The sequence below is a fragment of the Mizuhopecten yessoensis genome, unplaced genomic scaffold (assembly GCF_002113885.1).
Source record: "Mizuhopecten yessoensis strain PY_sf001 unplaced genomic scaffold, ASM211388v2 scaffold10603, whole genome shotgun sequence".
Lineage (NCBI taxonomy): Eukaryota > Metazoa > Mollusca > Bivalvia > Pectinida > Pectinidae > Mizuhopecten > Mizuhopecten yessoensis.
In genome coordinates this window covers 2,334,589-2,346,124 of record NW_018408629.1, presented here as the reverse complement: position 1 = coordinate 2,346,124, position 11,536 = coordinate 2,334,589, and the positions used below count along the sequence as shown (strand labels likewise).

The following is an 11,536-nucleotide window of genomic DNA, read 5'->3' as shown; positions in this document are numbered from 1 at the left end:
TTCTTACAGTTCGTTTATCGTGGAATGCTTTTTGCGCCACTTTTCACATTCCAACCTGGCTACAGGAGTGGGACACAGGTCTAAGGTTACGTTCTGTGTGTGTTACTTCCCCTACATTGTATAAATGTGTACCAGATCAAGCTGGGAAAGAATGCCTGTCTCATGTGTGCTGGTTACGCTTTAACACTGACCAAGAGATCTGTACTGGGGCCATTTAATTACTTTGGGGTCAATTAAAAGACATTGACAACAGTCATAGTAGAGGGCCTGTTATCAGCCATAACTATAAAGCATTATTATTGTTCTGTCTCAGTGTACTTTAAGCTATATAACCGACCAATGCATTCCAAATATGGTGGGACGTAGCCCAAGCTTCCTTTGGCCCTGACAACAGACTTTGATATCTTCATCTAGGTATCGGTCAAAATGTATAAGTCTGGCGTCGGGGCCAGAGAAAAGATATTTCTATCTATCTGTCAAAATGTCTAAATCTGGTGTCGGGGCCAGAGAAAAGATATTTTCATCTAGGTATCGGTCAAAATGTCTAAATCTAGTGTCGTGGCCAGAGAAAAGATATTTTTATCTGTCTGTCAAAATGTCTAAGTCTGGTGTCGGGGCCAGAGAAAAGATATTTTTATCTGTCTGTCAAAATGTCTAAATCTGGTGTCGGGGCCAGAGAAAAGATATTTTCATCTATCTGTCAAAATGACTAAGTCTGGTGTCGGGGCCAGAGAAAAGATATTTTCATTTTCATTCAGAGGAAACTCTGGCTAGGTGAAAGGCCATTAATCCAGACATTGAGTTTCTGAGAAAAAAAGAAAAGAAAAACTAAAGGTTGATGATATTCCACTGTAACTTATAAAACCTTAAAACTTTAATAAATCCTTTATGTTTTTACCAAATGGATGACTGTCTTAAGCCCTTTCACCCACCCCTATGTAACTTTAGTAGACTCTACCATGCATTGATATGGATGAGTCCATTATGGTCTACAGTGGTGAAAGGGTTAAAATAGATTGCTTTGTCCGGTGGATCTGTGACGATACTTTAGGTTACTTCTAAACGGCAGACAAGTTTAGATTTGTTTTGTTTATTCCACTGTACATCCACTGTATTAACCCCTTCTGTGCCTGTGACGTGTCATACACTTACTACTACAAGCTATGTTAATACAACGGTAAGCTTGTATATTTAATTTACTGGAAGATAGCAGGTAGTTGTAGCTACTAATATAATACATTTTGGTCATAATGAATATTTAAACTTCATTTTTTTTCCAAATATATTTGATATATAGGATCCCCGTACCACTGCCAAAAATTGTCACAAAGTGTTGGAAACTAATTTTTTTCAGCATGATTATAGCTTTGATAAATCATTTCCAAAAAGAAAACCATACCATGCCGGACATTTAAGAGAAATGATAAAGATGAAATAAACAAAATATTTGTCTTGTAGACAAAATAACACAAAACTTTTTATTTGAAATAATTAAGGGAAAATACATATATTGAAATTTAATACTGAATTAAATTGTTTTAGCAATTTGTATTGTCATTTGAAGACAAAAAGAAACTTTAATTTTCTCCAAATGTTTTAATTAACAACTCCTTAAGCTAACCATTTTGTATGACAGATCGTTGTTTATATTGTGGGATGTCATGGAAAACAGTTTAAATTTTTTTATAATAGATGCAGGATCATATAAAGAAATATTAAATGTTTAGTGCCATTGACATTTAATTGTCACGATATTTTTTATTTTTTTGGGGTTTTTTTTTTTTACATTTTCTGGTCAGGATAATATGGTCTGTTGAACATTGGTAATTTATTAGTGGGTCAGAGTGTAAGAAAGATGTTTGAATGATATTGACTCTACAGCCAAATATTAATATTTCATATTAAATCATGTATAGATTATCATCGTGGTAATTTGATATGTAAATTTTAAATGGGGTTTGACGATACCAAATTCAATATTTGTTTTATTATCCATAATCTTTTAACTGATTTCTATTTATTAATACCAGTCACCTAAATTCTAATAGCGCTCTTAATCAACACAATGAATGATATTATATCGTGTCTAGTCCCTGTGATTGTGATATTTGTTTATTCCAGGTAAAATAGTTTCCAAGTTAAGGGGTTCCACTGTATTGGTTCGGTGGGGAGGGGGAATATTCTTAGAAGAGTACATCTGTCTAACCATATACCCACTCTACTAGTGCTTGTATGACAGCCAGCTAAATTAACCCTTTCAACCCTATGTAACTTCAATTGACCCTACCATGCATTGATCTGGATGAGTATATTATGATGAAAGGGTTAAATCCAAAATGTAGTGCTCTTATGATTATATCTAATCAATATTGGATTTATTTAAATGAAAAGTGCATTAATTTTATGTGTATAGGTTTTTCTTGTTTCAATGTTATGCGTCCTTAAAAACAATTTATGTACCTTGTATATCTGCTTCATGAAATTGTATACACTATTGTTGTATACCAATCGTGTTACATTAACATGGAGTTCCTTGTATATAAATACGATATGTAAAGAATAGTATTGTTGTATGCATATCAAGGTACCACACAGACAGACTTTTTAGGCTCTCACCATATAATGGATGGTTCACCTTTTCCTTCGGTCTGTACTTATGTCCGTCCGTAACATATCTCGGTTAAACACTGCATTAGCTCCATTCTCTAATGCCAGAAGTCAGACAGTTATTTAAGTTCATTTTGAGATGCATATTCTTGGGTACTACATCAATATACCAAATGTAGGTCACTGTGACCTATATCTTCTCCATTGCTGACTTTGGTTAGACTTTGCTTTTAGCACCATTACTCCAATACTAGAAGTTGAACGGTACATGTAATCAAACATTATATGTTGATACATCTGGATTGAGAAGTATTTAACACACACAGGTGATGGCACCCTCAGAAATTTGGATATGATTACCGATTTGGATATTCATGTATATAGGTACAGTATACCATAAATGAATTGGAGCTGTTTCATCTTTTTGATTCATCAGTGATGCTTGGGGCCAAAAAGGTGGAAATCCAAATCGGTCTAAACCATAACACCAATATATATATTTTAAAAAAAAGGTCACTGTGACCTATATTCTTTGCTTCGTTGACTTTGTTTATAATTTGCTTTTAGCTCCATACCGATATTATGTATGTTTTAAAACGTCAATGGTAATTTTTCCGTGTATTTGTGCATGAACATGCATGAACATGCATGCATAAACCCTTATGGGTTATCTGTCATTGTATATATGTAAAATTTATGAAAATTCATCATTTATTCATGTGTAAATATGTATGGTATTTGGTCATACATTATGCCTATTGACGTATGGTTATTCATCGTGTAGGTAATATAATAACAAGGTACAGTGTTTTTTCAGTACTATTTACTATCATGAAAAGACAAATGTACATGCATATATTTATGTTACATGACTTTGTTTCTCTTGGTATCCATCATAAATGTAATGTAGTCCACACCAAGGTCCAACACTCGTGGACTACAGCGTACCACACCTACACCAAGGTCCAACACTCGTGGACTACAGCGTACCACACCAACACCAAGGTCCAACACTCGTGGACTACAGCGTACCACACCAACACCAAGGTCCAACACTCGTGGACTACAGCGTACCACACCAACACCAAGGTCCAACACTCGTGGACTACAGCGTACCACACCAACACCAAGGTCCAACACTCGTGGACTACAGCGTACCACACCAACACCAAGGTCCAACACTCGTGGACTACAGCGTACCACACCAACACCAAGGTCCAACACTCGTGGACTACAGCGTACCACACCAACACCAAGGTCCAACACTCGTGGACTACAGCGTACCACACCAACACCAAGGTCCAACACTCGTGGACTACAGCGTACCACACCAACACCAAGGTCCAACACTCGTGGACTACAGCGTACCACACCAACACCAAGGTCCAACACTCGTGGACTACAGCGTACCACACCAACACCAAGGTCCAACACTCGTGGACTACAGCGTACCACACCAACACCAAGGTCCAACACTCGTGGACTACAGCGTACCACACCAACACCAAGGTCCAACACTCGTGGACTACAGCGTACCACACCAACACCAAGGTCCAACACTCGTGGACTACAGCGTACCACACCAACACCAAGGTCCAACACTCGTGGACTACAGCGTACCACACCTACACCAAGGTCCAACACTCGTGGACTACAGCGTACCACACCTACACCAAGGTCCAACACTCGTGGACTACAGCGTACCACACCTACTTGATTTCTAAATAATCAACCTATAATCATCATTTTCGCAGACATTGAGAAGTACTTTATACAACTGGGTCTGAATGTAAACCCATTTAACCCTTTCACCCCTATGTAACTTTAGTAGACTCTACCATGCATTGATCTGGATGTGTCCATTATGATCTACAGTGATGAAAGGGTTGAAACAACATTTCTGCAGTTTTATAATTTGCATGCGTCGGTAAGAATTATGATTTAATATGCAGTTTTTACTACTTATAATATTATCTGGGGGGGGGGGGGGGGGGGGGGTTAGATTTTTTTTTCTGAAATATTTCATTTCAAAATCTTCATCCAACAGTTTGTTAAGCTGATCATTTCAAACAAATTAAGTTTAAAAGTTGAACTATTTACATAGGGATTTTAAATTGATCATGTGAAGACATATAGAATACAAAAATGTTCATAAATTTGCAAATAGGTGTACATCGTAAAAGTAACTTTTTGAAAATTTGTTTTGAACAACCTCGCCTTGGGCCAGAAATCAATGTGTTGTAGTTCTGTGTAATACACATTTTGAAGTTTTCTTTTCATCCTCGGGCCAAATTATCTTGTCTTAATTTCAGAATGTGCCATACAATAGAAAGAGAGCTATGAAAATCATGTTCTGTATTGCTTCAGAATATCTTAACTAGAATTGTTTAAGTATTAAAGTTGTTGGTTAAAATATTAAAGTTGTTGGTTAAAATACTGTATCAGTTTTTAACATTTTGCTGGACATTTGAGGACCAAAAAGAATTTTAGCGTATTTTTAGGTCACCTGAGCTTTGCTCAAGTGACCTATTCCAATCGCTTTTCGTCCATCGTCGTCCGTCGTCCGTCGTGCGTCGTGCGTAAACTTTTACATTTTCAACTTCTTCTCAAGAACCAGTGGATGGATTTTTTTCAAACTTGGTCAGAATCATCCTTGGTAGATGAGGCTTCAAAATTGTAAAATTGGGATTCCTACCCCCACCCCTGGGGCCAGGGCGGGGCCCCAAAGGGAAAATTAATCAATATTTCAAAAATCTTCTTCTCCAGACTCAGAGGTACTACAGTGATTTTCTCTACGTGGAAAGAAAGATCATCAGGGGCTTTACTTAAATTGTAAATTTCAGGACCCCCGAGCTATCCGTTCTCCCTTGGGGAGGGGGTAAAGTTTACTATAGTTTATATAGGGAAATAACACTTTTGGGTATATTTTGACAACTTTCTGTAGGAAATTATTTTTACTTGGTGAGAATTATCCTTGGAGGTAGATGGTTTCAAATTGTAAAATTGAGATTCCTACCCCGACCCCTGGGGCCAGGGCGGGGCCCCAAAGGGAAAATTAATCAATATTTCAAAAATCTTCTTCTCCAGACTCAGAGGTACTACAGTGATTTTCTCTACGTGGAAAGAAAGATCATCAGGGGCTTTACTTAAATTGTAAATTTCAGGACCCCCGAGCTATCCGTTCTCCCTTGGGGAGGGGGTAAAGTTTACTATAGTTTATATAGGGAAATAACACTTTTGGGTATATTTTGACAACTTTCTGTAGGAAATTATTTTTACTTGGTGAGAATTATCCTTGGAGGTAGATGGTTTCAAATTGTAAAATTGAGATTCCTACCCCGACCCCTGGGGCCAGGGCGGGGCCCCAAAGGGAAAATTAATCAATATTTCAAAAATCTTCTTCTCCAGACTCAGAGGTACTACAGTGATTTTCTCTACGTGGAAAGAAAGATCATCAGGGGCTTTACTTAAATTGTAAATTTCAGGACCCCCGAGCTATCCGTTCTCCCTTGGGGAGGGGGTAAAGTTTACTATAGTTTATATAGGGAAATAACACTTTTGGGTATATTTTGACAACTTTCTGTAGGAAATTATTTTTACTTGGTGAGAATTATCCTTGGAGGTAGATGGTTTCAAATTGTAAAATTGAGATTCCTACCCCGACCCCTGGGGCCAGGGCGGGGCCCCAAAGGGAAAATTAATCAATATTTCAAAAATCTTCTTCTCCAGACTCAGAGGTACTACAGTGATTTTCTCTACGTGGAAAGAAAGATCATCAGGGGCTTTACTTAAATTGTAAATTTCAGGACCCCCGAGCTATCCGTTCTCCCTTGGGGAGGGGGTAAAGTTTACTATAGTTTATATAGGGAAATAACACTTTTGGGTATATTTTGACAACTTTCTGTAGGAAATTATTTTTACTTGGTGAGAATTATCCTTGGAGGTAGATGGTTTCAAATTGTAAAATTGAGATTCCTACCCCGACCCCTGGGGCCAGGGCGGGGCCCCAAAGGGAAAATTAATCAATATTTCAAAAATCTTCTTCTCCAGACTCAGAGGTACTACAGTGATTTTCTCTACGTGGAAAGAAAGATCATCAGGGGCTTTACTTAAATTGTAAATTTCAGGACCCCCGAGCTATCCGTTCTCCCTTGGGGAGGGGGTAAAGTTTACTATAGTTTATATAGGGAAATAACACTTTTGGGTATATTTTGACAACTTTCTGTAGGAAATTATTTTTACTTGGTGAGAATTATCCTTGGAGGTAGATGGTTTCAAATTGTAAAATTGAGATTCCTACCCCGACCCCTGGGGCCAGGGCGGGGCCCCAAAGGGAAAATTAATCAATATTTCAAAAATCTTCTTCTCCAGACTCAGAGGTACTACAGTGATTTTCTCTACGTGGAAAGAAAGATCATCAGGGGCTTTACTTAAATTGTAAATTTCAGGACCCCCGAGCTATCCGTTCTCCCTTGGGGAGGGGGTAAAGTTTACTATAGTTTATATAGGGAAATAACACTTTTGGGTATATTTTGACAACTTTCTGTAGGAAATTATTTTTACTTGGTGAGAATTATCCTTGGAGGTAGATGGTTTCAAATTGTAAAATTGAGATTCCTACCCCGACCCCTGGGGCCAGGGCGGGGCCCCAAAGGGAAAATTAATCAATATTTCAAAAATCTTCTTCTCCAGACTCAGAGGTACTACAGTGATTTTCTCTACGTGGAAAGAAAGATCATCAGGGGCTTTACTTAAATTGTAAATTTCAGGACCCCCGAGCTATCCGTTCTCCCTTGGGGAGGGGGTAAAGTTTACTATAGTTTATATAGGGAAATAACACTTTTGGGTATATTTTGACAACTTTCTGTAGGAAATTATTTTTACTTGGTGAGAATTATCCTTGGAGGTAGATGGTTTCAAATTGTAAAATTGAGATTCCTACCCCGACCCCTGGGGCCAGGGCGGGGCCCCAAAGGGAAAATTAATCAATATTTCAAAAATCTTCTTCTCCAGACTCAGAGGTACTACAGTGATTTTCTTTACGTGGAAAGAAAGATCATCAGGGGCTTTATTTAAATTGAAAATATCAGGACCCCGAGCTATCCGTTCTCCCTTGGGGAGGGGTTAACGTTTAATATAGTTTATATAGGGAAATAACACTTTTCGGTATATATTTTATCCATTTTCAGCAGAAAATTGCTCAAACTTAGTCAGAATCATCTTGGGTAAATGAGAGTTTTACTTTGTAAAATTAGGATTCCTGCCCCATCCCCAGGGGCTAGAGCGGGGCCCCAAAGGGAACATTTACCAATATTTTCAAATTCTTATCCATTGATGACATGACAAGTATTGTATTTCACTTAGTTTACATGCTGATTTCCACATCACATCTAAACAATAAAATAAAGCTACCAGTATCTATGATATAACTCAGGTGACCGCTAAGGCCCTTGGGCCTCTTGTTCTGTATTAGAGGCCAGAGAATCTTCGAAAATATGTTACAATGATGGATTGTAAGTAACCTCATCTTCAAAATCCATGGGTTCTGCTCATATAGAGAAGACAGGTATATCAGGAGTGGAGCCTTTGGAATTTTGGAGATGAGGTATAAACGTTATGAATGAAAAGCATTTCATCATTTGGTAACTACACGTTGTTCCATCACATAAATGTTATTTGAGTTGATAAATGACAAACTGAGCAAGACTAGCTCAATACGTTTGTAATCACAATAGCCAAATGGAATTGTAAAGCTGTATTTAAATTTTTTGATACCAACTAGTAAGTTATTGTCTAGATGGTTATCAAATGTACTGATAGAGGTACATCAGAGTTAGGTAAACTGATAAGTTATCTAACCAGCTGAATATACATGTAACGCTGACTAAAAGGTTTATGTCATATAGGTTACTGTTGATGATCAAATCAGATGATCAAGTTCGACGACATTTTCTCCCACCCTTCACAGGTGTGTCTCCCGTTTTAGTCGGGAATAATCAGCTTGTCACCCCCTAGGGGGAAATAGCCTCATGCCGATTAGCATGTGTTCAATTGTGACGTCATTAAAATGCTTCATCGGTAATTGTGACGTCATCAAAAGTGAATGACGTAATGTATACCCCACATGTGTTTTTTGTTTACAAACATTGCAGACTACTGTCGGTGGAGCTGTGACTGAAATATATATATATACTGTCTGTCTATTATAGAATAATAGTTCTTGGAAACAGGGCAAAATTTATACTGTGTTAAATTTCTGTATAAGAATAATAGTCCTGGGAATGGGACAAAATATCTACTGTGTTTATGTATAAGAATAATAGTCCTGGGAATGGGACAAAATATATACTGTGTTTCTGTTATAGAATAATTGTTCCAGGAAAATGGGACAAAACATATACTGGGTTTCTGTTATAGAATAATTGTCTTGGGGAAAATGGGACAAAATTTATGCTGGGTTTCTGTTATAGAATAATTGTCCCCGGAAAATGGAACAAAATATGATACATATTGAGGTTGATTTTATCACTTATAAAATATAGAGCTATGTCTACAATTCAGTGTATTCTTTATAAAAACGATTGTTGAAGCAGCTTGACATCAATATTATTTTTTCAGTGTAGTTAGCTATAGTGAAGCTCCATCAAACAGTCTGCATGTATATATGTTACTTTGTTTCTACTAGAAAGGTCCCAGTTTATTAGCTCTCGCACCATCTGTTTATTGGCAGAGAAGTTGTTCCAGCTCTCCTTCCATCTGTTTATTGGCAGAGAAGTTGTTCCAGCTCTCGCACCATCAGTTTATTGGCAGAGAAGTTGTTCCAGCTCTCGCACCATCAGTTTATTGGCAGAGAAGTTGTTCCAGCTCTCGCACCATCTGTTTATTGGCAGAGAAGTTGTTCCAGCTCTCGCACCATCTGTTTATTGGCAGAGAAGTTGTTCCAGCTCTCGCACCATCTGTTTATTGGCAGAGAAGTTGTTCCAGCTCTCGCACCATCTGTTTATTGGCAGAGAAGTTGTTCCAGCTCTCGCACCATCTGTTTATTGGCAGAGAAGTTGTTCCAGCTCTCGCACCATCAGTTTATTGGCAGAGAAGTTGTTCCAGCTCTCGCACCATCTGTTTATTGGCAGAGAAGTTGTTCCAGCTCTCGCACCATCTGTTTATTGGCAGAGAAGTTGTTCCAGCTCTCGCACCATCTGTTTATTGGCAGAGAAGTTGTTCCAGCTCTCGCACCATCTGTTTATTGGCAGAGAAGTTGTTCCAGCTCTCGCACCATCTGTTTATTGGCAGAGAAGTTGTTCCAGCTCTCGCACCATCTGTTTATTGGCAGAGAAGTTGTTCCAGCTCTCGCACCATCTGTTTATTGGCAGAGAAGTTGTTCCAGCTCTCGCACCATCTGTTTATTGGCAGAGAAGTTGTTCCAGCTCTCGCACCATCTGTTTATTGGCAGAGAAGTTGTTCCAGCTCTCGCACCATCTGTTTATTGGCAGAGAAGTTGTTCCAGCTCTCGCACCATCAGTTTATTGGCAGAGAAGTTGTTCCAGCTCTCGCACCATCTGTTTATTGGCAGAGAAGTTGTTCCAGCTCTCGCACCATCTGTTTATTGGCAGAGAAGTTGTTCCAGCTCTCGCACCATCAGTTTATTGGCAGAGAAGTTGTTCCAGCTCTCGCACCATCTGTTTATTGGCAGAGAAGTTGTTCCAGCTCTCGCACCATCTGTTTATTGGCAGAGAAGTTGTTCCAGCTCTCGCACCATCTATTTATTGGCAGAGAAGTTGTTCCAGCTCTCCCACCATCTGTTTATTGGCAGAGAAGTTGGAGAACAATCTGTTGACTAACTGGTTCCATTACAGTAAAACCTCATTATACTGCCACCATTTGTCCAGAGACATTTTGGCGTTATAAAGGGATTCGGCAGTTAATTCAGGGAAATGCATGTGGGAGTTCTTAAGAAATATATTTATATACTTTATTTATTTTTACAACAATTATGAAACAAGTTATTTCAACTTGCATTTTTCACTCTTGTTGGAAATATGTTAGCGGTAAACGAGGTTTCAAATGAAATGAAGGCATTATAATGAGGTTTTACTGTACAGGTACTTTAAAAACGAATCCTGAACTGAGGAATGTGCAAACTTAAACATAGCACCCTTTGACTTATGTTTCTTCATTCACAATTTAAAACGTATGTGATACTTACATTTTACAAGTGGTGAGCATTTATAATTAGAAACCATGAATTGATGAAAATGGAATAATACAATTTAGGTGTTCAGCAATATCAATTAGCATTTGTGTCACCTTGGACATGGCTACAGTTGGTAAATAAAGTGATCCATTGTATTGATAGAATTATACCATTAATGGCTAAATGTTTGATATTTCAATAAATATATTTATTTATTAGTTTCATACTCATCTGTAGTTTTACAGTGGTCTGAAATTTTGTCAATTCATAGTAATAGTAATATCAAAAATAGTATTGTAGGATTTTTAAATTACTATTATTATTAATTATTGACAGACTTTTGGACTCCTGTGGCAGTCTTTAAATCAGATTTACTCATTCACCCCTGAAGACATATTTAAACTCTTCCAATTCAAAGGTTGGAATAGTTCATTATGAAATTTCAGGGGTGGATGAGTTAAGGAAATTACAATTTTCTGAAGAATAAAACTATTTAAATATTCATGTGTATGAATGACAAAATGAGTATACGATGTTGAAAAGATGAGTTAATATATAGGGCGTACTGGTTCAATTTAACACAAGCAGAACTACATATTCCTGGATTAAGTCAAAGTGTTATTGTGATATCTAGATACAGCTTGTGTTTTAATAACAAAAATTGTTAATTGAAATGTGTTAATGCTGTTTAACTATTGTGCTGATCGTGATGGTTTTGTATTGGAATAAAACGGTATC

General features: G+C 37.7%; 1 protein-coding gene across 1 annotated transcript; it reads left to right on the top strand.

Annotated features, from left to right (window-relative positions):
• Window positions 1–8,536: 8,536 nt before the first annotated feature.
• LOC110461306 lies at window positions 8,537–11,536 on the top strand. Its single transcript, XM_021514730.1, has 3 exons — window positions 8,537–8,575; window positions 9,259–9,326; window positions 9,407–11,536. The coding sequence occupies exons 1-3, from the start codon at window positions 8,537–8,539 to the stop codon at window positions 10,443–10,445; spliced, it is 1,146 nt and encodes a 381-aa protein (XP_021370405.1). The 3' UTR covers window positions 10,446–11,536.